This window comes from Crocodylus siamensis, chromosome 3 (assembly GCF_052110815.1).
Source record: "Crocodylus siamensis isolate JL-2025a chromosome 3, ASM5211081v1, whole genome shotgun sequence".
Taxonomy (NCBI): domain Eukaryota; kingdom Metazoa; phylum Chordata; order Crocodylia; family Crocodylidae; genus Crocodylus; species Crocodylus siamensis.
In genome coordinates, this window is record NC_143397.1 from 237937278 (window position 1) to 237960810 (window position 23533).

Sequence of the window (23533 nt, forward strand, 5' to 3'; positions counted from 1 at the left end):
CTACTGAACAGAATATACTTGTACTGTATGTATGCATTTTATAAAGCTTGAATCCTTAACATATTAATTTCCAATAGTACATTTGCCAATGCTGAAGTTTAAATTCAAATAACAAGTGTAATTTTCTTATTTTAGAAGTTGGGAAGAATCCTTACCTCAAACCTGTTATAGACACTTTAAATAAAAACAAAAACAAACAAAAACAATCTCCAAAATGGAAACATGTCATAAATAAACCACATAAAGCAGTGGGAAACCACAGACAACCAAACATCCAGCCAAATTCAACCTCAGTCTGGAAATGAATATCCTTGAATTGACTGTAAGTGGCAAATTATAAATCACCAGTAAGGAAGGAAAGCAAAATTAGCAAAAACAAACTTTGGTTGGATAGATAAGACTGCATCAGGAAACATCCTCTTAACATAAATCATTCTCATTTTGAAAAAAATGGTATTTAAGGGAAGTCACCAGCACTTTTTCTCATTGCCTACTATACTGTGTATAACGCATTCCAGGAGGCATGTTTCAGTCTGAGAGACTGAAAAAGCAATACTTACCCCAACTTCATGAAACTCCTGCTGTCTAGAACAAAGTTTTATTAGCAACCTCAAGTTCTCCTGAATCAATACATCAGCTCCTCTCCTGATTCACAGCCCCTTTAAATGGAAAGCTATTCTACTTCACATTACTAAGGCCACTTATTAAGGCTTTCAGTTAGATAATGAGTTCTGTGAAATAAAATATTTTTAAAATACCTTTTGTGTAATCAACAACTGCTTCCAGTGCTGATATTCGGATGTCCACGAAGTGTCCATATTCAGCATATGACTTAAAGAGAGCAGGATCACTTGGGACATGGCCGTTCTTCTGTAGCACACGAATGGCTTTCAAACAGCTAGATGGGAAGAGGTTAGGAAGTAAGGCAAGAAATCTGCATTAAGCTTTTGGAACACCAGTCACTGTGAATAAAGTCAATTTCTTCAGCATTTAAGATATTAAATTGGTAATTTTTCTAGGATCAAATTACCCATATTAATATATTATCATGCATTTTTAAGAGTTCAAGACCAATGCCACATATAACTCACAAATAAGTCACAGATGAAAATACGAACCAAATTCCCTGTCCTTTATTTCAACAGAATTGCACCAATTTATGCCACCAGAGAATTTAGCCCATTACAGTTTGTATGCTATATATTGTACCAATTATATCTTCTGCATAATTGTCTTAAGTACATTGCAAATGATACACAGTGTGACAAATTTAAGATTGCTATTAAAAACACAGACATTTCAGACTGCACCCTCAAATGCATATAGTTTTTGACAATAAAGTTGTACTAACATTGTTTTTGCCTTTGCTTGGTCTGAGGTCTTAATTTTCTTCTTAGTGTTTTCAACTTTCTGAATTACAGTGTTTTGAAATACCTTGCATAGTTTGCCATATGCTCAAAAAAAAGTTTACATGTGCATTTTAGTGTTCTGTATTTCAATAATTTTGTTTACATTGTGTTAATGTCCTTTTTTGTACATTTCAAACGGAAAGAACATACCATTTAAGACTAGAGCTAGTAAGGTCAAAAAGGCCCAGATGTTAAATGAAAAAACATACAAAGAGCAGATGTTAAAGTTTAGGATTCTGAGGGTTGTGTACAAAAACTCAACTGAAAATAATGGAAGATAAATTAAGGTAAAAACAATTAGAGGTCAAAATAAATATCAGTATTGGCAACAAAACAGAATAGTAAAAAAACCAGGATAAATATGACTAGATCTATTCTAACTTTATGAACTTTTAAATCATACCTGACTGTAATAGTGTGCCTGTAACTGGGCAGAAGCTTTTCCATATTTAAGAACCGTGTAATCTCCTCAAGAATGAGTCGAACATCAGGATTTAAGTTATCCAGAGTTCGGACTTCGTTGTTCACACTGACCGCAGGAGTTACAGAGTTGGCTAATGCATCTATCAATTCAGCACGATAGTAATTATCTGAAAACTAAATCAAAAGGAGCACCCCTTGAACAAAGAGACCACAAGCATTGTTATTTTTTAAATACACATACAACACTAAAACCCTTTATATCAATTTTCTGCTGTACATAACAATACAGGTCCAAAGCGTGATATACTACAACACAAAATAAAATACTGGCTGTTTAAATGAATGGTTTATTGGATAGGCCACATATTTTTGAACTTGGATGACAGACAGAGCAGTTTTTTATCATTTTACCCTCAACTGAAAATCTAATGTGAAAAATCTGTATATAGTTATACAGTGATCTGCAAAAAGCTTTATGAATAGAAATTTTCCCTAATATACTAAAGCTGAACAAAGTCTACATTTTCAGACATGGGCACATAACATGAGATGCTTTGCTCCTTTTTTAGTCACTTAAATGTTCTGAGATGGTAGGGTTGTTGGTTGTAGCCATGTTCGTCTAAGGACATAGGCAAGCAAGGTTCTTTGGGAAGATGTGATATCTTTTATTAGACCAACTAAATACAGCAAAAGCCACATTATCCAGCACCTTACAAACTGGCATGCTCTATTAACCGGCACGCCAGTCAATGGGGCAAAAGTGAAACCGCAAGTGCCCACCATGGCAATTCTGGTTTTGCTGAGCCCCTGTGGCCCAGGGCAAAGCAGCCTGTGCTGCCAAGCCCCAATGGCCCGGGGCATAGCAGCTTGTCCTCAGTGTGCCTGGGGCCCCCCCTGTCTCTCAGCACACTGATGTGGCGGGAGGAGCAGTGGTCCAAACAGGCGAAAATGCCTGTTCAGGCCTCTCAGGTAACCGGCATATTTGGTTATCCAGCACCCCCCATTCCCCAGGGGTGTCAGTTAACACAGCTTTCTTGGGAAGCTTTTGGCTACAAACACTCTTCCTGAGGCACTGGAGACTCTGCTGTGGTTCTGAGATCTCCAAGATCAAAAAGCAGCTAGGAGTGTGACAAGAAGGCTACGAAAATGCAAACAGGTGGAAGCTTGGAAGACAATGGGTAGAGATAGGATGTGGGGTGGGAGGGTTAGGGAAGGGGAAGAAGTGTGAAGGAATGCAGGTTAAAAGCAGGTTACCTGGTGTGTTAGATGTCATGCAGGTTATAATGTGTCATAAATCCAATGTCTACAGTCAGTACCTGATTTTTTGCATCCAGTAGATTTATGAAGTGAAGTTTGCAGGCTCGTCCATGAAAAGTGTTTTAAAGTTTAAGTTCCCTTTGAGGATTAGAACTGAGAGATCAGAGAGGGACTGATTGTCTTGTGAGAAGTGTGCACCCACAGGTAACTGGGTATTTTTGTCCTTGATGGATTTTCAACGTACATTTATTCTAGCATTCTAGGGCATTTGGTGCACTGGATGAAATGTATTACATTTCTGGAGGAGCAGGTGCAAGATCCAGGACTGGTGATTGTTACACCAGGAATGGCAACTGTTCTGTTGTGGGGTGTAGTTATTGTGGGACTGATGGAGATCTGTTGGCACGTTTTACATTTCTTGTCCTGGCATGGTCTAGATCTATTTCATGTGGTTTGGGTCATAGGAAGTTTGCTTTTGGTGATGAGGTTAGCAAGGTTTGGTGCTTGCTTGAAGACCAGGATGGGTGGTTCTGCAAAGATCTCTTTAAGAATTGGGTCTTCTTCTAGTATGGGTTGCAATTGTTTGAGGATTTTCCATACAGGTTCCAGAGAAGAACAATGCGTCATAACAAAGGGTGTGCAATTTTCAAAATCCCCACAATCGCTCCATCTCCGATCTTTCAGTTCTAATCCTCAAAGGGAACATACAAAACACCTTTGATAGACGAGCCTATGAACTTCGCTTCATAAATCTACTGGATACAAAAAATCATGGACTCAATATAGACACTGGATTTATGACACACAACCTGCATGACAGCTAACACACCAGGTAACCTGCCTTTGGCTGAAGACCTGCATTCCTTCACACTTTTCCCTCCCTTCCCCACCTCCCCTCCTATCTCTACTGTTACAAATTAAGAACTGTTACGAATTAAGCTCTTAAAGCCACGTACAGTTCGCTCTAGGCTGGGGAAATGATCACACAGAGCAAGTATCCAAAGTCAGATACAGAATCTTTATTCGCTGCAGCGAGGTGCCTCCGAGGAGGGACCCCGCCTACCAGATATAATACTATTTTATACTTTGTTAGTACGTCAGCATTAGTTCATGATTAGCTCGTGCTCATAAAAATACCCAATTATCTATTAACTAAATCCCTATTCTATCCAATCATGTGGCACTGTGAGCGTGAACACCAAAGTTTAACTCTCGTGACAACATGCCCCATATATTCTTGCCAAGATGCATCTTATCTTACGAAAACAATCCTTGTACCGCCTTCAAGTTTCCTCTGTTGACTGGATTCAGCTAATTTCACAGCTTATCAGTACCCCATACACAGCACCTCCCCCAGCCATCTCGTACGTGCTGTGTCCGCTTTTATGAAATGGAGGCGAAAGGACAAGAAAATGGCCTCACTTTAGCACTACAAAGCCTTGCTTTAGCCTTACAAGATTCATATACAACGCTACCCATTGTCTTCCAAATTTCCACCTATTTACATTTTCAGACTTCTTGACACACTTTTAGCTGCTTTTCTACCTTGGAGATCTCAGAACAACAGCAGTCTCTCAATGCCTGAAGAAGGGTGTCTGTGCGCAAAAGCTTGCAAAGATCTTTTTCCAACTTTTTAGTTGGTCTAATAAAAAGGTACCACCATCTACCCTAACCTTGCCTGCCTTCTGAGTTGGTATGCATACATTTCCCCCTGAAATTAATGAGTGATTTAGTATATCTGAAAAAAAAAAATCAGACTGGTTTTAGTGGCATTCCACATTTAAAAAGATGATGATACTTAAGAATAGGCAGCTAGAGAATATTCAGTAACTCTGGTGAGTTTTTTAAATCAGTGGAAAACCCCCAAAATAAAACACAAGACTTGAAGCCCTACCAAAGATCCCACCTGTTAGGGTTTTTTGTTTGTTTTTTTGACTTATGACATAACAGTATTATATTACATAGTAGTGAAAAAAAGAATTCATCTTTATACTACATAACTATTATTATTAAATAAATAAAAGTTTGTAGATAAGTGCTTTACCTTATTTTTCCTGTTGTCATTGTACTTGATTAGATCTAAAATAAATGTTAAAACCTCTTTAGGACAGAGGTTATGAACATCTCTCAACAAGGCCATAGCAACTGGCATAGTCTGCGTGATAAATTAAAAACCATTATAAACTAAGCCAATTCTTAAATTAGCTGGGCAAATCTAAATATTTAAAATCAGAAATAGTGAGCAATGACTAATTACAATAGCAAATATCTCAAAAGACATTTAAAAAAGGACCCTGTAGGGGCTACAGAATTTTTTAAATCAGATTGGTATGTAATTTCTTAAAAATAAATCAACTCTAATGTACCCAAACTTGAGGTAGTTCTGAGTAAGCAAGCCAAGAAGTTGATGGGTAAATGGGTAAGTCAGTCCCAAGATGTTAAATGAAAAAACACAAGAAGTTAAAAGTTTAGGAGCCTGAGGGTGGTGTAGAAAAACTCAACTGATAAAATAATGGAAGAAGATAAACTAAGGTCAAAATAATTAGAAGTTGCAAGAACATCAAAAAAGGCTGAAATGACAGGGAGAGGAGAAGAAGGGATAAATAGCAAGGGAAATGTGAAGGAAACAGGAATAAAATTAGTATTTGGAGAGCATAACTTATGTAGTGACAGAAATCCCCTCCTACTAATTATAGCTCAATAGCAAACCCCTGTCAATGTTTTTTTCTTTTTCTTTTTTTTTTTAAAACAATAAACCTACAGGTTGCATCATGACTGGAATTTCATTATGCTAACCACATTAGACAGGTGGTATAAAGGCAATTTTGTATAATGAATTTTACAATACAAGTTAAAAAAAATTAAGATGCAACAAGTCATAATTGTTACAATCGTTAATTCCATAAGATCATTGATTATGTCAGCTGACAAACCATACAAATTCTTAAATGTAAAAAGAACAAAAAAACTGTTTTTATTAAATTGTTAATTAATTGCATTTAGTTCTCTTAAAGACCAGTCTCACATACCTAAGTCATTCTTTTTTCCTTTTAGTTCTCTGTTCAGGAGAACCAACAATTTATTAATTACTGTCCAGAAAGAAGGATTATTACAATTTTTAAATTTACTGCTGGCTGACAAGAATCAAGAATAACAGACCTTATTAGAAAAGTCATATACAATCACAAGCCTATGACTGAAAAGCAAACAAGTGAATTTAGGTTGTTTGCAATGGGCAAGTATTTTTTGCTTTTTGTGCTCTGGAGATTGCCATTTGTAGAAAATAACTTGTCTTGTGTATCTTCCAAAAATATTATGAGAAAAAACATTTTACCTTTTGTAGAAAGTAGCTCTGAAAGTTCATGAAGTTGTTGGTCTTCACAATGTTTGGACAACTCTTACAACAAAACATTCGGGTAAAGAGTGATTTCATGGCTGGTGGTCCTGTCCATGTACTTACCATGGAATTTGCAATCTATATAATTAAGAGGAATGGATTGCACATTACGGTCACCATTTTAAGTTTACCTTAGGCTGAACAAAAACTCACATTTATTTCCCAGAATAAAAAAATAATACAATAATTGGAGAGAATGTTCTATATTCTTTTCAACAAATATACAATCTTACACTAGCCAACCTTTCACCACCATCTTCAACATACCTCCTATAAATCATTTTACTTACAGGAGGTCTGCAATTAATAATCTTTTCATGATCAATTTCTGTTTTTAATTATTTCCCCCCCTTTATATTTTAGACAAATATTTTGTAGTCATTCAGCCAATTTTTCTGTCTCTACAGAAGCCAGTGATGGAAGAGGTATTTGCAATGCCAGCTTCCCAAGTTTACCCTGCCAATAACCTCAGCCTAGACTTCAACTATGTCTCAACCACCTCAAGAGCAAAAGACCACCCTATGAGTACAAGACACGTCAGCCTTCTGTCTAGTTTTAGTCATGGACCATGAACAGATTATGCAGCGAAACAAGTCTTGTTGTTTGATCTGTTTTCATGTAAGGATATTGCTCCGTAAGAATAAAACTGTTATCACTCCTGCTCAGCAGCCTGATCATTGATCTTGTTTGTATGAAATAAAAAAGTCCACAGAAAACAAATCAACTATATTCGCTGACAGAATGTTTAGGTTAACAGCAGTGCCCATTGTATCCTACAATTCAACAGCAAGGATGGAGTATAGTTTTGACTTTGATATAGGCCCCTCCGTAGAAGAGTAGAGAAAAAAAAACATGTTAGCACTGCAAAGCAGAATAAAATGTGTGCTGTTCCTTGTCACCACCCTTCCCCCATACCCCCCTCAGCTGAAGCGCTTCAAAACTGCTGCAATGGCACATAGAGCTTTTTACACTCCAGACAGGGGGTATAGCAGTCAGTTTCTCAGTCCTCCAGCATCCATCAGTACTCTATTCCCCGCTTCCCTCTGTGGCGGGACAGAGGTCCAAGCAATCAATCAGCATTCTCCTGTGTGCTTGGCTGTCCTATAGAACCTAAGACTATCAGATGCCAAGAGGCATGAAGGGAATCCTTCGCTTCAGCCCCCCGGAATGGTTCTCTGTAGGGGGCTGGAGGATTACAGCCAAGCGCAAAGGAGAGTGCTCACCACTTCTGCCTCTCCCCCTGCGTAGGAGGGGAAGGCAGAACACCGTGGACTCTTGGAGAACCAACTAACTCCCTGCATTGCTCCTTTAGGGCACACTGACATTTCAGGAAGCTCTTCAAATGTTCCTCATTTTTAAGGGAATCATTTTTAAAGCACTTTGATCATTTTTAACGTGCATATTCTATTCAGGTACGCATACGTTTAGTGCTTATTCAGGCATGCATATGTTTGGAGTGTTTCAAAGGTTTCTGGAACTCTTTAAAGCAGAACGTCTATCCAGGGTCATTAGGACAACAGCACCTTTGTTTCCTTGGAAGAAAAGGAATAATTAAAGGATCAGAGACACTTCACTGAAGAGAACCAGTAGTATGCAAGAAATCCATTTTCCAGTTCTCTCCAGAATCTTCTCTCCAGTAATTAGGTGCTTTATAAACCATAAAGATTATTATATTTTCCTCACTTTTGATGCTACTTCATTCAAAAGAAAAATTACTTGGTTAAGGAATGTAGCAATCTATTTTGTAACTGTGGTATATATTTATTAAAAATCAGACCCAAAAAGCTGTTAATTCAAATGCTACCAAAATCTGACAACTAGAGCTTAACATATCACTTGGCTACTTCTTCTGCTAAAATTTTTAAATGGTATTGTGCAGAAGCACCTGAAACATGTTTAACTGAAGTGGAGTAATTCAAGTTATCTTTGATCATCACCTAGTTCTTCTATGCATCAAAATGAAAACCCAATTAGACAAAAAGAAGTTTCACAATAGTAACTGCAACTCCAGTTAAGATCCATCCACTTTTCAAAAGAACACAAACAGGAAACCTTGTTTTGGCTCACTACAAGCTACAGAAGATGTCAAAGTTTTAGTCTTTGTTAAAATTAAACCAACTTCAAAATTAGAACTGTTATTAAGCTGTTAAAGTTGGATCAACAAAGTGAATACGGAATTGTTATTGACCAAATCCCATAGTTTCATAGTTAGTAGGGCCAGAAGGGACCTGAGCAGATCATCAAGTCCAACCCCCTGCCATAGCAGGAAGGAGTACTGGGGTCAAACGACCTCAGCAAGGTGATTGTCTAGCCTTTTCTTAAAGACCCCCAGGGTAGGAGCCAGCACTACTTCCCTTGGAAGCCGGTTCCAAACCCTAGCCGCCCTGACCATGAAGTAGCACCTCCTGATGTCTAATCTGAATTTACCCTCTGCCAGCTTGTGACCGTTATTTCTAGTCACTCCTGGTAGCACTCAGGGGAACAGGGACTCCCCCAGTGCCTGCTGGTCCCCTCTGGCTAGTTTGTAACAGGCCACTAGATCCCCTCTCAGCCTTCTCTTGTGGAGGCTGAACAGGTTCAGGTCCCGTAGCCTCTCCCCGCAGGGCCTGCCCAGCTGCGCCCTGATCATGTGAGTGGCCCTCCTCTGGACCGTCTGTGTTGTCCACATCCCTCTTGAAGTGCAGTGCCCAGAACTGGACGCAGTACTCCAGCTGCGGCCTGACCGGTGCCGCATAGAGGGGGAGGATCACCTCCTTGGACCTGCTCAAGATGCATCTGTGGATGCACGACAAGGTGTAGTTAGCCTTCCTGACTGCATCCCCACATTGCCGGCCCATGTTCATTTTGGCATCAATGATGACTCCAAGATCCTTTTCTGCCTCTGCACTGACGAGAAGGGAGTTCCCCAACCTGTAGGTATGGTGCTGCTTCTTCCTCCCCAGGTGGAGCACCTTGCACTTGTCAGTGTTAAATCCCACCCTATTCTCATCCGCCCACCCCTGTAACCTGTCTAGGTCTGATTGCAGCCTATTCCTTCCTTCTAATGTGCCCACATCCCCCTACATCTTAGTGTCGTCAGCAAATCTGAACAGGGTGCTTTTTACCCCCTTGTCCAAGTCGCTGATGAAGATGTGAACAGTGCGGGCCCGAGGACCGAGCCCTGGGGGACCCCACTGCCCACATCCCTCCAGGTCGGATATGACCCATCCACTACCACTCTCTGAGTGCAGCCCTCCAGCCAGCTGGCGACCCATTTGACTGTGTAGGTGTGAACACCACAGTCCCCCAGTTTCTTAATGAGAACACGGGGTGAGAGACAGTGTCAAAGGCCTTCCGAATACAAGTGGTAGGGACAGCCCAGAATACAAGTGGCAGGGACAGCTGCTGAAATTAACACCGGACAGGTTTCAAACAAACTAGAGCAGTGGTTCAACCTTTTTTGTACCATGAGCCATTTGTAATCATGGATGGCCAGTCCCAACCCACTGCCCCTCACTCCTGACCTGCTGCCCCCTGACCTTCAACTCCCCAGTGTGTGGGGCAGGGTGGGCCCAAGAAGCCTGCTGGCCTGCAAGGGAAAAGCCATGGTTTCCCATGTTTTCCTCCTTTAAAAGGAAAATCATTTTTAAATGTTGTTGATCCTTTTCTTAAAGTTTGTTCATGACCCTTTTCATATATTCTTGCAACCCACTTTTGGGTCACAACCCATGAGTTGAGAAATACAGAACTAGAGGAAGTACTTATTTACAGTACCTAGTTGTAGAACTCATTGCTACAGAGGGTTGTAGAGGCAACTATAATCAAGTTAAATAAAGAGATTAGAAATTCCTTAAGGAAAGGTCCATTAAATAAAACAGTCAAAATGTATCCTCCAATATTGATTAATAATGATGGCTGATAGCAGGGAAGGTATGACAAGGGTTACACTAGACATGCCTTATACATATACTTTCCCTTCTAAAACATCTCTTACATGCTACTGTTTGAGAAAGGATACTGGGCTAGATAAAAACGTTGGTCTGAACCAATATGGCACTTTTATATGTTCTTAACTGTTTCTTATTACTAACAGAAGGAGCTGAAGCTGGCTCTACAATGCAAACTTTGTTTCTCAGTAGCTGCATAATCATATATCTACAAATATGTTCTTCCACATCTTTCCACTGCTTTACTCTAGAGCCTCCTTTGTCTCTCAAATCATAAAACTTAGAAGGCAAGGACCTATTTTTTCTGTGAAATAACAGTCCCTCTTTGTAGGTACTACTTTGTTTACATTGCTATACCAAGACAAATTTGCTACGTTTAATCAGGAGCAAATAGAGTGAGTGTTCAGAGTAACGAGCAGCTTCTAGAGTACAAAAAACAATCAAGTGTAGACCCTATAAAAATTGTTCCTATTTATTAAAAATTAATCCTTCCACTTTGTGCAAGATCCTTACATCTTTCATAACAAACTTTTTGCAGTATCATTATTTTGTGATACTAAAATAAGTTGCTTCACAAATGTCGTTAGTTTTGAATTTTGAAAACCTGGTCATTATAAATATGCTCCCAGAAATTATATACAGCATCTCTCTCTATAGATACATATCAGAAAGCAAACTGAAAGAATGCCCTAGTACAGATATTACACTGTTACTAGTATAAATGATCAGAAACCAGTCTATACACACGTAACAGAACAGAAGTCCAGCTCAAAGACTGGTTTAAAGATGACGGAGCCTGGTCTAAGATTTGCCCCCCTACCAAAGGGCAAAGGTATGTTCTGTTCATCACCATACTTACAAAAACACAACTTAAATCAATTCCACCTCGGGTTTTTTGAATGTCTGTACCTAGCCAGTAAGCCTACCATGTAACAACAAGTATTCAACTAGTCCTTGATTATGTTTCCTTGTATCAATTTTTCATATTTCACTGTTATCCCTTCCACCTGCTGCTTAAGGTCTGAGCTCCTTAAACATTAATTTTGTTTTTAAAGTATTTCCTTTCTTCTTGAAGTCAATACATTATTTTTATGCACCGCTGAACCTAAAGCAATATGGTGCATCAGTCTCACTTCACATGATAAACTTTGCCTTGCTGCATAGGTGAAATCTACCACTTTAGATTTCTTAGAAGAAGAGCCAAGGACCTTCCCAGCAAAATAAAATGTATTTTGGCTCTCTGGGAAAAAATACAGACAAAAGATCTTTTATTCCTGCAACTTAATAAAATCTGGAAAAATCCCTTGTGGTTTTAATGTCTGACATCTCAATTTTGACAATTATTATGAAAGCCTTCTGCAGTCTCCATTTACAGACTAAAATAATACAGCTTTCCTTTCAAATCAGTCATGTTAAAATGTACTTGGCAAGCCCCTTTAACAGGCTAAATATCAAGCCAATTTAAGAATTGTGGTGAGTTTTGACCCACTTTCAAATGTTTACAATGTCTAGCAGATTTCTCTCATTATTCCCAAGCTATGTGATCTCACCTTTGCAAGACAGAAGCAGGCCATCATTCTTACTCGGTAGAAACACTGTTCTTGTTCTAATATATCAGTTAATGCAAGCCGTGATGCTGGAGTTGGGAATTTTTCCAATGCCAAAATGGCTTCTTCCTGTGCGACTACATCTCTCTCATATCGAAGCTGGTATTGCCACATGAAGTCAGCTTGTTCAAATTCTACTTTCCTAAGTACAGACATGTCAGGGTCTATTCTTATCCAGAGCAAAGGAGAATCAGCACTAAAGGAAACAGTGCAAAATATTTGTTATTTAAACATTAGAAGTCTACACAGAACTACATAAAACGTGATGTCCTGTTTTTTTTAATTAATTTTTTTAAAAATACAGTTTAGGTGACTATATCTTTTTGTTTATTTTTTCCCTAGGTGACCACATCTGAGATAGTTGTATAGCACAATCTTCTCCTTAACAGAAGGTAAAATTTTGATAAAATGACCAACACAGTTGCCAATTAAAGACTATTTTGGTAATGCTAATAATATCTAGCTTTTAAATAGTGATTTTCCATCATTAGTAGATCTAAGAGTATCTTACAAAGGAGAAATGCTATGCAATATGCTAGATATTGAGAAGGAAATATTGCGGGCAGACCTAACACTCTCATGTGCTGAACATTACAGTACTTTGACAGAGGATTTAAAGGAGGTCTCATTCATTATCATGTAATCAGTTCCTAATTTTAAATACTCCAACAGTGCCCAAAATGGGTAATTTAGACTGCATTATTTATATAGAAACACCACTGCACACTGCTGATGAGAGGCAAAGAGGGTCTACTGTCCCAAGATGTGTTGTGAAATCTACAAGATTAAGACAAAACAATGAACAGGCAGAGGAGAAAGAAGGTAACCAACAAGGACTAAGAGTGCACATTAATAAATATGTGCATAAGCTGATACATATAAACTGAAGACCAGCTAGAATTGAGATCAGGCTGGTTGCTATCAATGAATGGCTAAACCAAAAGGAGTAAGCTTGAGGGAGATTTAAACAACAAAAAAAGCATACATGATATACAAAAACAAGGAGGTTTCCTCCTAAGCATATGGAGGAGACATGAAATAAAACTGGTGCACTTCTGTAAAAAAGGAGAGCAAAACATGGAGCAGAAGTAAATGAATTTCTTGACAGAGAAGGTAGAGAAGATAGCAAAGGTATGGAGAGATTCTGTGACTTGCCAAGGCCACACAGCATAAGAAGAACCCAAGTTCTTTTTCAAGTCCCTAGGGCACTACTATAGCCGTCAGACCATAAGTGACCAGAATCACTTAGAGAGCTTATTGTGTTAATTTCTTCTAATGTACAGGATACTTGAACTATTTTTTAACATTATTTGTCTATTTGACTTCCAGAAATAAATTTGTTAAAATAAATTCTCAAATGAAAAATTCAGATGATCAGTCATATGTTAAACATAAATGATATAGAATCTCCATTTGTTTTAAGAGAAACAGGTAATTAGGCATTCCTTTCAGGAGCTGCAGACAATTGATTCTCTAAGACCAACAACAGGCCACCAGCTTTCCAGAGTCAGGAATGAGATGGATCATTCTAAGCACAAGTAGTATAAACGAAGGAGCATATTACTTAAGAAGTTCTGAGAGTGACACCACCTCAACCTCAAAGAAACAACATTAGGCCTTCACTCTGGACAAGAATTCATGCCGTTTCCGTACAGCCAAACGGCTCTAAAATTAATATACAAAGAAACACAGTATACATTTATTATATACATCTAAATAGGAACAAACTGCAATAATAAACTGAAAAAAATATTACCAGAAATGTATTTAAAATGCACCTGGGGCATATATGAATATGAGAGTTCTGTGCATGTATAAAGACACTGTACCCCTTTATCTTCAAACCAACTTACTCCATTGCAGAAAGATCCATGTCCACCTCTTCTCCATTCATCAATGGAATCTTTTTTTTCTTATTTCTGTGTTATTAGAAAAAATAGGATATTACACAGGGTTAAAAAAAATCTTCAGTAACTATGCTGATAGTAATATTTTAATGTTTATATATGTTTAAATATAACACAAGACAATTGTACACTAACCCATTAAAGATGCAATTAAATTGAAGGGTTTAAGTTTCCCTCTGCCTGTGGTACTGACTACAGCCTTTGGTGATGCTGGTCCCAGGAAATGGTATTAGAGAGATTTCTTTGCCTTAAAGTTCTTCTTGTGAACTTTGATTTTTTTTGCACTGTATTGGTGGGAAGGTACCATGGTGTTCAGATTCACATTGTTACTTTCTGAGCAACTCCAACAGTAATTATTCTTTGGGGAAGGCTGTCGGGATATTAAGGAATCACTCGAATCCCTTTCTTTTTTACTCTGGCTCAAATCAAGAACTGGCATGGGCCACAGTGTAGGACAGGTATGGAGCTGTGGACAGCGCCCCCTGGCATCAGGACAATGAATGGGCAGCCTCCCGTTTAATATATCATGGTAACATTCAACACAAGGCAGGTGAGTCAGGGCAGACTGCCCTAGGCAGGCGTGCAGGCCAACAAGAGATCTAGCCCCGGGAAAGCCTCCATCACACAGGTATAGATTGGTTTCCAATCACTTAGACTGGTAAAAGTGTAATAACTGTTTGTGGCCTAGAACTTACTGGAACAATTTCATCCTATGAGTCTAAAACATACATACATTTGCAGAGCTGGGCCTGAAGTGTGTGTTTTTTTGTTGTTTTCTTTTAAGAATTGTTTCTGGATACAGAATTTCATTTCTTGCATATTAGCTTAAGTAACATGGTCTTGACACTTATGAACAAGGACAATTATAAATTTTTTAATCCAACTGTCCTGATTTATTTGTTGTTTCCAATGTTCCTTTTTGGTGGTACTTCCCAGAGGCATTTCCTTGAGTTGTTTGTTAAAAATTAGATATTACTAAAGTCTCCTCCGTTACACACACAATTTTCCAATTAGATCATAACAAAATTTAAGAACTTTTGCAACTAGATTATCAAATTTACAAAAAAATGTATATTTCACATTTACCACACCATGCATTCACACACACACACACACACTGTAAATATGTATTTCCCCATATCTATTTCTTACCTCCTGCTTTTGGAATGGCAGGGTATATCATGTTTGAGACTGTTTTCCTCTATCTGCAACGTGTGGTTGAAAGATCCATCTAGTTCTTGCACTGTTACTTTAAGAGGACCCTGAGGAAGGTGGAGACTCATTACACTATTCATTGCAGTGCAACAGGAATGAATAGTTTCTAATATAAAGCATAAACCTAATGTATATAAATGTCTGTGCAGAAATGCATGTATACAGTATATTATAAACAAAGTACAAAAGATGAGTCTTACCACATATTTCTGGGTCCCAGGAGACGTGTAGTCTTGCTTTATTTCCAATTCCAATACATTTCGTTTCCTATTAAATGCAAAACTGCCGTAAAATTTTACCACACTGCTCTGATCCCTAATGAAATGTATAGGAATTTTAGCACATCATATATAGTGATGATAAGCAAACATTAAGGTTTAAAGAAACACATTACACAAAACTAATGGTTACCTATCAAAAGATTCCTGTAACAAGAAATTCAGAGAAAAGTAGAGTCAAGACTATTTGGGATTTCTCTAGTTGTAATGTAGGTTATAAAACACAGTATGGCAAGGGAGTATCCTCAGGAATTTTTTTTTTTTTAAATAGTCCATTGTTTAAATGATTACATATTATGTAAGATTTTAAAATACAGAACTGTTTCCAGAATATTTAAGAGTGTGGAATTTAGTTAATATTCTCCATCAAAGCTATAAAAATTTGTATTATTCCACAAGTGACCTCACATCTCCTTGAGAAATAATGTCTCAGAGTGATAACTAATAGTAAGCATGTTTGTTCTGCTGTATGTTTCAGCTAAACAAATGTCAGATGGAAAGTGAAAAGGTTTCAGTTTATTTCTGATGAAACTGCACACAACATCTATTTTATAGTCTTTTTTCCCCACCTGGATCACTATGGGAGTGTTTGGAAGTTTGAAACTTACAGCAGGATCAAAATGAGTAATGATTTCCATCAGTGTTTTATTTTAGCAAGTTGACAGTTCTACCTAAACATTCCTATGATAGTTTAAGTTTTCATTTGTGGGACAAGTATTCACTATAAAAATCCAACCCTGAAATGCACTTATCTAGTCTAGAAATAATATAGGTAAAAAAATAGAGGGCAGGGAATAAAACATTTCATATCCTGAATCATAAATGGCAATTAAATTCTCTTTTAGTGACTTTTGACAGCTATATTGTTCCTGCTTTGTTAATTACGTTACTCACGGTATAAAAAACTGTGTAGTTTGTATTTGTCAGAATATTAGTACTCAATTTATATTGATGTAATATTGTTTATTTTACCACAAGTAACACTTGTATACACCTCTCAGTTAAAAACCAGATTAGTTGACAGTACAATAGCAATAAATAAATAAAAATAGAAGAGGATCTAAGTAACTTGAAAATTTACAATATATCAAGACTGAGAAATATGTTGTATAAACATACCCATCAAATTTTTTGTATGGACCCTACTAAAGTATTTAATTTATTCATTCTAATTTTCAAATTGGTCTGCACAAGAATCCTAGTGTTCCCCTACTGAATTAAGAAAACTATTATGTTTTTGGTACTTTAAATGAGCATATCAACATACGGTACTACTGTCATAAAGTTTATATTTATAATACACCACCCCTACCAAACTATTAATTAGTAGCATGGTTTTAGCTACTTATCTGCTATTAAACATTACTTATTCTAGGTTGATTTACTGGAAATCACATTTGAAAATATACCAGACTATAGCATTTTCCATGTCAGACTTGAGCATATTTCTGAGGGGAAGTGCCCCTTGGACCTCTGTAATGTAGTTTGACCTTTAATTCCACTAGAGTTCTTGTGCTTCTTTCAAAGTAACTTCACTAATGATAAAAATGAAAAACACAGCAACCCCCTTCTAGTCTTGAAAAGGAACAATAACCTCAGATCAGAAAAAATATTGTAAGTCACTATAAAAGGAATCTGAATCAGCAGTTTGGGGCTATTTTTAATTTGAAAGTTATCATTTTTTGACTCTGCTTAGAGCTTAATTATTTTACACCTTATTGCACATTTCTATAAAAGTGCCAATGAAAAGCTACATTTCTTATTCACTTCCCCAGCAGAATCCCAAACTAGAATAAAAAGGATACACCCATTGCTTTATTAAAGGCTGGATGTCTTTGCCAGAGACATTAGAGATGGATTTCAAAAACCCAGATGTGGAAACCAACATTTGACTCCACATGTGTGACTGGAACTTCTGAGACGATGCAGTGCTGGCCAGACTCAACAGCTTGTTGAAAACCTAAAAAAGATAAAAGTTAGCATAATTTGGAGCGAGAGAAGTTAATTTGCTATATTTTTAAGCCAATTTGTCTTCAGTAAATTCTAATATGAATTAGATTGTTCTATAACTCTCAGACACTGCCTTAATGCTCCTGTTAATGCCACAAAATGACTGAATAAAGAATGTACAAGCATTGAAGACCAACTATTATTATTATTTTATTATACTACTTCAGATGCATCAAACATACTGTCCATGACAAGGACCAAGTGCAAGGGGCAGGGAGGAGCTGTTTGGCCTGTGCAGCTTTTTGTAGTTTGGGACTACCCACCTTTGGGATTTGGCATACAAGGCTCATTACTGCAGATGCCAGCCTCCTACAGTGGCACCATTAATCCCTGGAACTACTTGAGCTGTTGTTTCAGTGCAGCTCTGGAACCCAGGAAACCAGAGAGTTAATGTCACTAGCCTCCCTACTCCCTCTGCAGCTGAAACGGAGGTTAGCTAGCTAGCTACCTACCTATCTGGCTACAAAGGTTGGTGACAAGTTAAAATAGCAGGGGGTGGGACACATGGCAGGATGGAGATGAGCTACAGCAGCGTTAACTCCCTGGGTTCTGGAACTACACTGAAACCATGGCATTAGTAGCCACAGAGACACAGGGATTAATGCCACTGCAACCGCCAATGGGTCACTGGCCCATGGAAAGCCCCAATTTCCAGATTCAGTCTGCAGGGCCAAAGGAACTGACACTCCTGTATTTGTATTATGTTTTAGGTCTCCATTCATGGGCAGGAAACACCATCTTATTGTACAGAAACAAAAATTATTTACTAAGTTTCCATGAGCGGAAGCAACGCACTAAAGACAATGGAATTACAAAGCTGCCAGTGCAGGGACACTTTAAAAAGCAAAGCTCTTATTACCAGTCATTTGAAAGAGTAATTATGAACCTGATTTGCACAATCCAGTTTACATGCGATCTAAACCTATATTATCTTGAAACTACCAAAACAAACACATATGGAACTCCATGATGATTTTTTTTAAAAATATCACATGCAGAGCACTTTAAGACAGGCAATAGATTTCATATAAGAATCACATTTAAACACTTACTTGTAGCATGAACTCCATGCTAATCCTGTTTTCTATCAGTCTCATAACAAGATGGGCTTTACACTGGAACATAGTGTAGTATTCCCAGGACAATGTGTGAGGGTGTTTTATAGAAAAATGTAGATGTGATGCAGGGCTGCAAAGTAAAATCAAAATAATATGAACTTCTTACATCAAGATCCTAACGATACCCATGTATTAATAATACAAACTGCAACATACAGAATATTCATATTGCTTCTGCTCTTTGAAACCAATGCATCATAAGCCTACCATAAAAAGTAGGTACAGGCATATGCATATTATATACAGCTCATGAATAAGGCATAACTACATTTTTAAGAGCAACATTACAGCCACAAAGAGCATCTAGTATTAATCTTAATGAGTACCCTGCAAAAAGGGGATCTGGCAGCTGAAAGCTAAGAACTACTTGAAATTTTGGCTTTTATGTCTCCCCCAATGACTTTATGAAGAATGTCTTCAAATCAAAAGCTTAGCTAATTCTATTCCAACTATGCAGCTGGTCCAATAAAAGACATCACCCTAAGAAATCCTTGCTTCTTTTCATTTAAAAGTGATTGTGAATACTGTATATTTAAAATAAAATATTTATTTAGAAAGCAAAAAATTGTTCCACCAACCAGATCAAACATTTCTGTTGCCCTACTTATAAGTTCACAGATTTTTTTTTAAATAAAATGAAACAAAATATCTATTCCTAGATGGCAAGAGTCAACATATAGATTGTATTTTTAAATGTGCCATCTAAATAATGTTTCATTATTCTTGAACCAAATAATGCAGAGACTTGCATGCTAGATACTGTTGCATGTAGATTTATGTGACTTGAAGAGAAACCAGAGTATCAATTGTACTGAAATAGTGGAGATCAAGAGGCACCTTTTTTTTTGTTTTGTTTTTTTGCATACATTTGTTTTTAATTCAGAGAGGGAGTCAAATTTTTCAGTGTATTTTTTTAGTTGGACATTTAATTAGTCATCCTACCACAGTGCTCATGCATTTGAACAAGAGAGAAGTTTTGATAAAAAATACTGTACTGAACCATGTTTATATTATATTGTTTTGCTATCTGTCCAATTAATGAAAGGCCATGAGATAACATCTACAAGAAGACAAAGTTCTCATAAGTAATTCTGAACTGACCAGTATCCGATAGGTTTTATATTTCAGTCATAATAAAGCTTATTTGTCACTTTGCCCTCAGAAGAAAATTTGTGAGAAATATTTTTCCATCAGAAAAAACTGATTTCACCAAACTGATTTTTCTTCATTGAAACATGGTTTCAACAAGGCATTCATTGGAAAAGTGACTCAGATCAGGATAGAAACCAGAAAGAAAAAGGGACATCAAATCCCAGAACAGCCATTAGGCTAGTGGTTGGGCAATCCAAATCCAACAAAGCGAGGACATTGGGCATCTGAACATCCCACATCCCAGATAAGCACCTGTCCTATTTCACAGATTTCATAGACATTAGGGCTGGAAGGGACCTTGCAAGATCATCGGGTCCATCCCCCTCCCAAAAGGGCAGGCAGTCAGCAGGGGTCAAATGATCCCAGCAAGATAGGCATTCAAGTATTTCTTAAAGGAATCCAGAGTAGGCACCACCTTTGCAGAGAGTTTATTCCAGGCCCTGGGGACTTGGACAGTAAAGCAAGTTTTTCCTTATGTCCAGCCTAAAATGATCTTCCAAGAGTTTGTGACCACTGGACCTCGTCTGTTCACCAGGGCACCCCATGGGAAGACTTTTTCCCAGTTCACACCCCTTATATACTTACAGGCTACCACCAAATCACCCATGAGCCTACATCTTTCCAGGCTGAAGAGTCCCATGTGTCTCAGACTCTCCTCATAAGGCCTGCTCTCTTTTCCGGTAATCATTAGCATAGCTCTTCTCCAGACTCTCTTGAGCTTCTCCACATACCTTCTGAATTGCGGAGCCCAGATCTGGTCACAGTATCCTAGCTGTGGTCTCACAAAGGCCAAATAAAGTGGAAGGATGACTTCCAATACATCTCAAACAAGACCCAGGAAGATGTAGGCCAGAGTTTTGTTTGCATTGCTGGCTGTGGCGTCACACCGGTGGCTCATATTCATCCTCTGGTCAATCATGACCCCCAAGTTTCTTTCAGACATGGTGCTAGCTTGCCTATGTGTGGTGTGGGTTCTCTCCCCCAAGGTGGAGCACCTTGCATTTCTCAGCATTGAATGCCATCAAGTTTTCATCCACCCACCTTGTAAGCCTGTTGAGGTTGGCCTGGATTGCCAGTCTATCCTCTAGGGTGACTGCACTTCCCCATAGTTTGGTGTCATCGGCAAATTTAGCCAGTCTGCTTATAAAGCCTGAGTCTGGATCATTTCTAAACACATTGAAGAGCAGAGGTCTGAGAATGGAGCCCTGGTGGACACCACTGGTTACAGTGCACCACGTTGATTTAGTTCCATCAACCATCACTCTCTGGGTCCGTCCATGGAGCCAGTCCCCCAACCATCGAACCATGAAATTGTCTAGGCCGCAATTCTCCAATATTTCCATGAGGTTATCATGGGACACCAGGTCAAAGGCTTTCTCAAAGTCCAAAAACATGATAACCACTCCTCTTCTCCTTTGTCTACGTGATACCTTACTTGGTCATAGAAGGAAATCAGGTTAGTCTGACAAGATATACTGGCCATAAAGCGGTATTGGCTACCTCTCAGAATATTACCTTCTGTTAGGATATTGGTAATGGTTTCCTTGATGATTTCCCCCCCACACACACAAGATCTTCCCAGGGATTGAGGTCAAGCTAACTGGCCTGTAGTTCCCTGGATCTTCCATTCTCCCTTTCTTGAAGATAAGCATCACATCGGCCCTCTTCCAATCATCAGGCACCTCGTCCGAGTGCCACAAGTTCTCAAATATCCTCACTATAAGCTGTGCTGTAATGTCAGCTAGTTCCTTTAGCACTCTTGGGAGCATTTCATCTGGGCTTGCTGATTTGTGGATGTCTCATGGTGTTCTGTCACAAGATCAATGGTAATGATGGGAACAGGTATGCCCTTACCTTGGTGATCCTGCCTCTTCTCAGGCAGGGTGATCCCACTGGGCTGATAGAAAACTAGCACCGAGTAGTTGTTCAGGAGACTGGGTTTTTCCTGAGTGTCGGTTATCAGCTGCCCCACTTGGTTTATTAAGGGTCCAATGTTACCCTTGTTCTTTTTCCAACTTTCCACATATTTGAAGGACTTTTTATTGTCTTTGATTTGAATAGCCAGTATGAGCTTGGTTTTGGCCTTAGCTTTCCTAGTTTACTCTCTACAGGTATGGACTCCTCCTTAGTGGTCTTTCCAGTTTTCCATGCTTTATAAGCTTTTTATTTTTTTTTGGTGCAGGAGTTCCTTGAGTTCCCTATTGAGCCACGGGGGGTCGTCCAGCCCTTTTGCTACTTTTTTCTGCAGGTTGGAATGGACTTCCCTTGCACTTCAAGGATTGCATTGTTGAGGAGCAACCATTCATCATGGACATTCCTCCCTGCCAGATTGTGGTTTCTTAGGTCCTGAACAACTAGCCTCCTAAGCTTGTGAAAGTCGGCCTTCCTAAAGTCAAGGACTTCTGTACTGCTGACTGACTTGCCTGCTTCGCAGTGAATGGAGAAAGTGATCGACTCATGGTCACCATCTCCCAGCTTCCCTTCAATTCTCAGGTTGCTGACTAGATCAACCCCTTTGGCTAGTACCAGGTACAGCAGTGCCTTTCCCCTTGTTGGTCCATAGACTTCTTGAGACAAATAAAGCTTGTCAATGCCTGTGAGGAACCACTGCGACTGACTGGATTTGGCACAGTCCTCTTCCCATGAGAAGTCAGGGTAGTTAATGTTACCCATGACAACCATGCACTGAGAGCATGCAGCCTCAGCCAGTTCCCTGGCAAACCTGTGATCACATTCTTGCTCTTGATTAGGAGGTCTGCAGTAGACTCTTACAGTTCTATCCCCTTCACCACATTCCCCCCTTATTCCTACCCAGAGGGTCTCAAGTCGCTCTCCTTGTTTGCCAATCTCTGCCTGTAGGGAAATGTATTGCTCTTTCACATAGAGAGCTACACTCCTACCCTTTCTTGTAACACAACTTCTCCTGTGGTCCAGTCATAGGTGGAATCCCACCAGGTCTCTGTTATCCCTATGAGATCATAATCTCCTGTTTGTTGCTCAGGCTCCTGGCATTTGCATAAAGGCAAGTGAGCTTGCCATCAGAGACCCTAGGTTTCTCTGCACTTCTGGAAGAACCCTGTCCCTGGGGTGGGGTAGGAGTTTGTTTCCTTGTACAGCCTGACCTAATGGTTTGGTGGCTGATGCTTGGTGGGCTTGTACCAGCGATTATCTGCCCATCCCCCGCAAAAGTATATTAGTGCCAGTATATTAGTTATACTGGCATGGGTTGCCACCCCCACCCTCTCTACTTTTAGGAGGGAGGAAATCAAAATGTCTCATTTAATTCAAGATCAAAAACAAAGGCTGAAAATTTGATATTTTTCAGGGAATATTATTCTTGCTCTCTAGATAGCCTAAATGGGTAGGCAGACCTTATACCAAATGTTAAATGGGCTTTATCTGGATGAGCTTTAAATCAACATTTCCCTATCAAGATTTCAAAGCACAAGCTATCTGACCTATAGCCCAGGTCCAAATTATAAAATTTCCTGTAACAATGTGGTATCCAAGAAAAATAAGAGCATTTGCCTGCTTTTTGATTAGCTGAAAGGAAAGTAGAGATGATTCATTTATAAATCTTAATGTATTAAGATTTTGCTGATGGTTTGTTGTTAAGTATCTGGTATTTTTGTGCTAAGAATTTTCCCATTACTTTTAATGGATGTTTTCTACTTAATTTTCCATGAATGGTGAAACAGTATCTGAAAGACATCTTACCCAGCTGAAATCATATCAGCGCTCTCAAAATGGGTCTTCTGTGCTTAGACTGGAAGGAAAGGGGTGTCACATATCACCAGTCTCTGTGATATGGGCACTGCTACATTTAAGTTGCAT

The 23533-nt window shown here is 38.7% G+C and overlaps 1 protein-coding gene across 1 annotated transcript in view; it reads right to left on the bottom strand.

Moving 5' to 3' along the window:
• Positions 1–23533, bottom strand: part of TAF2 (TATA-box binding protein associated factor 2) — a 105329-nt gene that overhangs the window by 35426 nt on the left and 46370 nt on the right. The window contains exons 11-20 of the mRNA XM_090040554.1: positions 18482–18617; positions 17225–17379; positions 15342–15456; positions 15079–15188; positions 13873–13938; positions 11963–12215; positions 6424–6564; positions 5134–5244; positions 1813–2006; positions 759–898 (exon numbers count right to left, since the gene is read on the bottom strand). Of these exons, the coding sequence (XP_089896680.1) occupies positions 759–898; positions 1813–2006; positions 5134–5244; positions 6424–6564; positions 11963–12215; positions 13873–13938; positions 15079–15188; positions 15342–15456; positions 17225–17379; positions 18482–18617 (1421 nt within the window). The remainder of the gene's footprint in view (positions 1–758; positions 899–1812; positions 2007–5133; positions 5245–6423; positions 6565–11962; positions 12216–13872; positions 13939–15078; positions 15189–15341; positions 15457–17224; positions 17380–18481; positions 18618–23533) is intronic.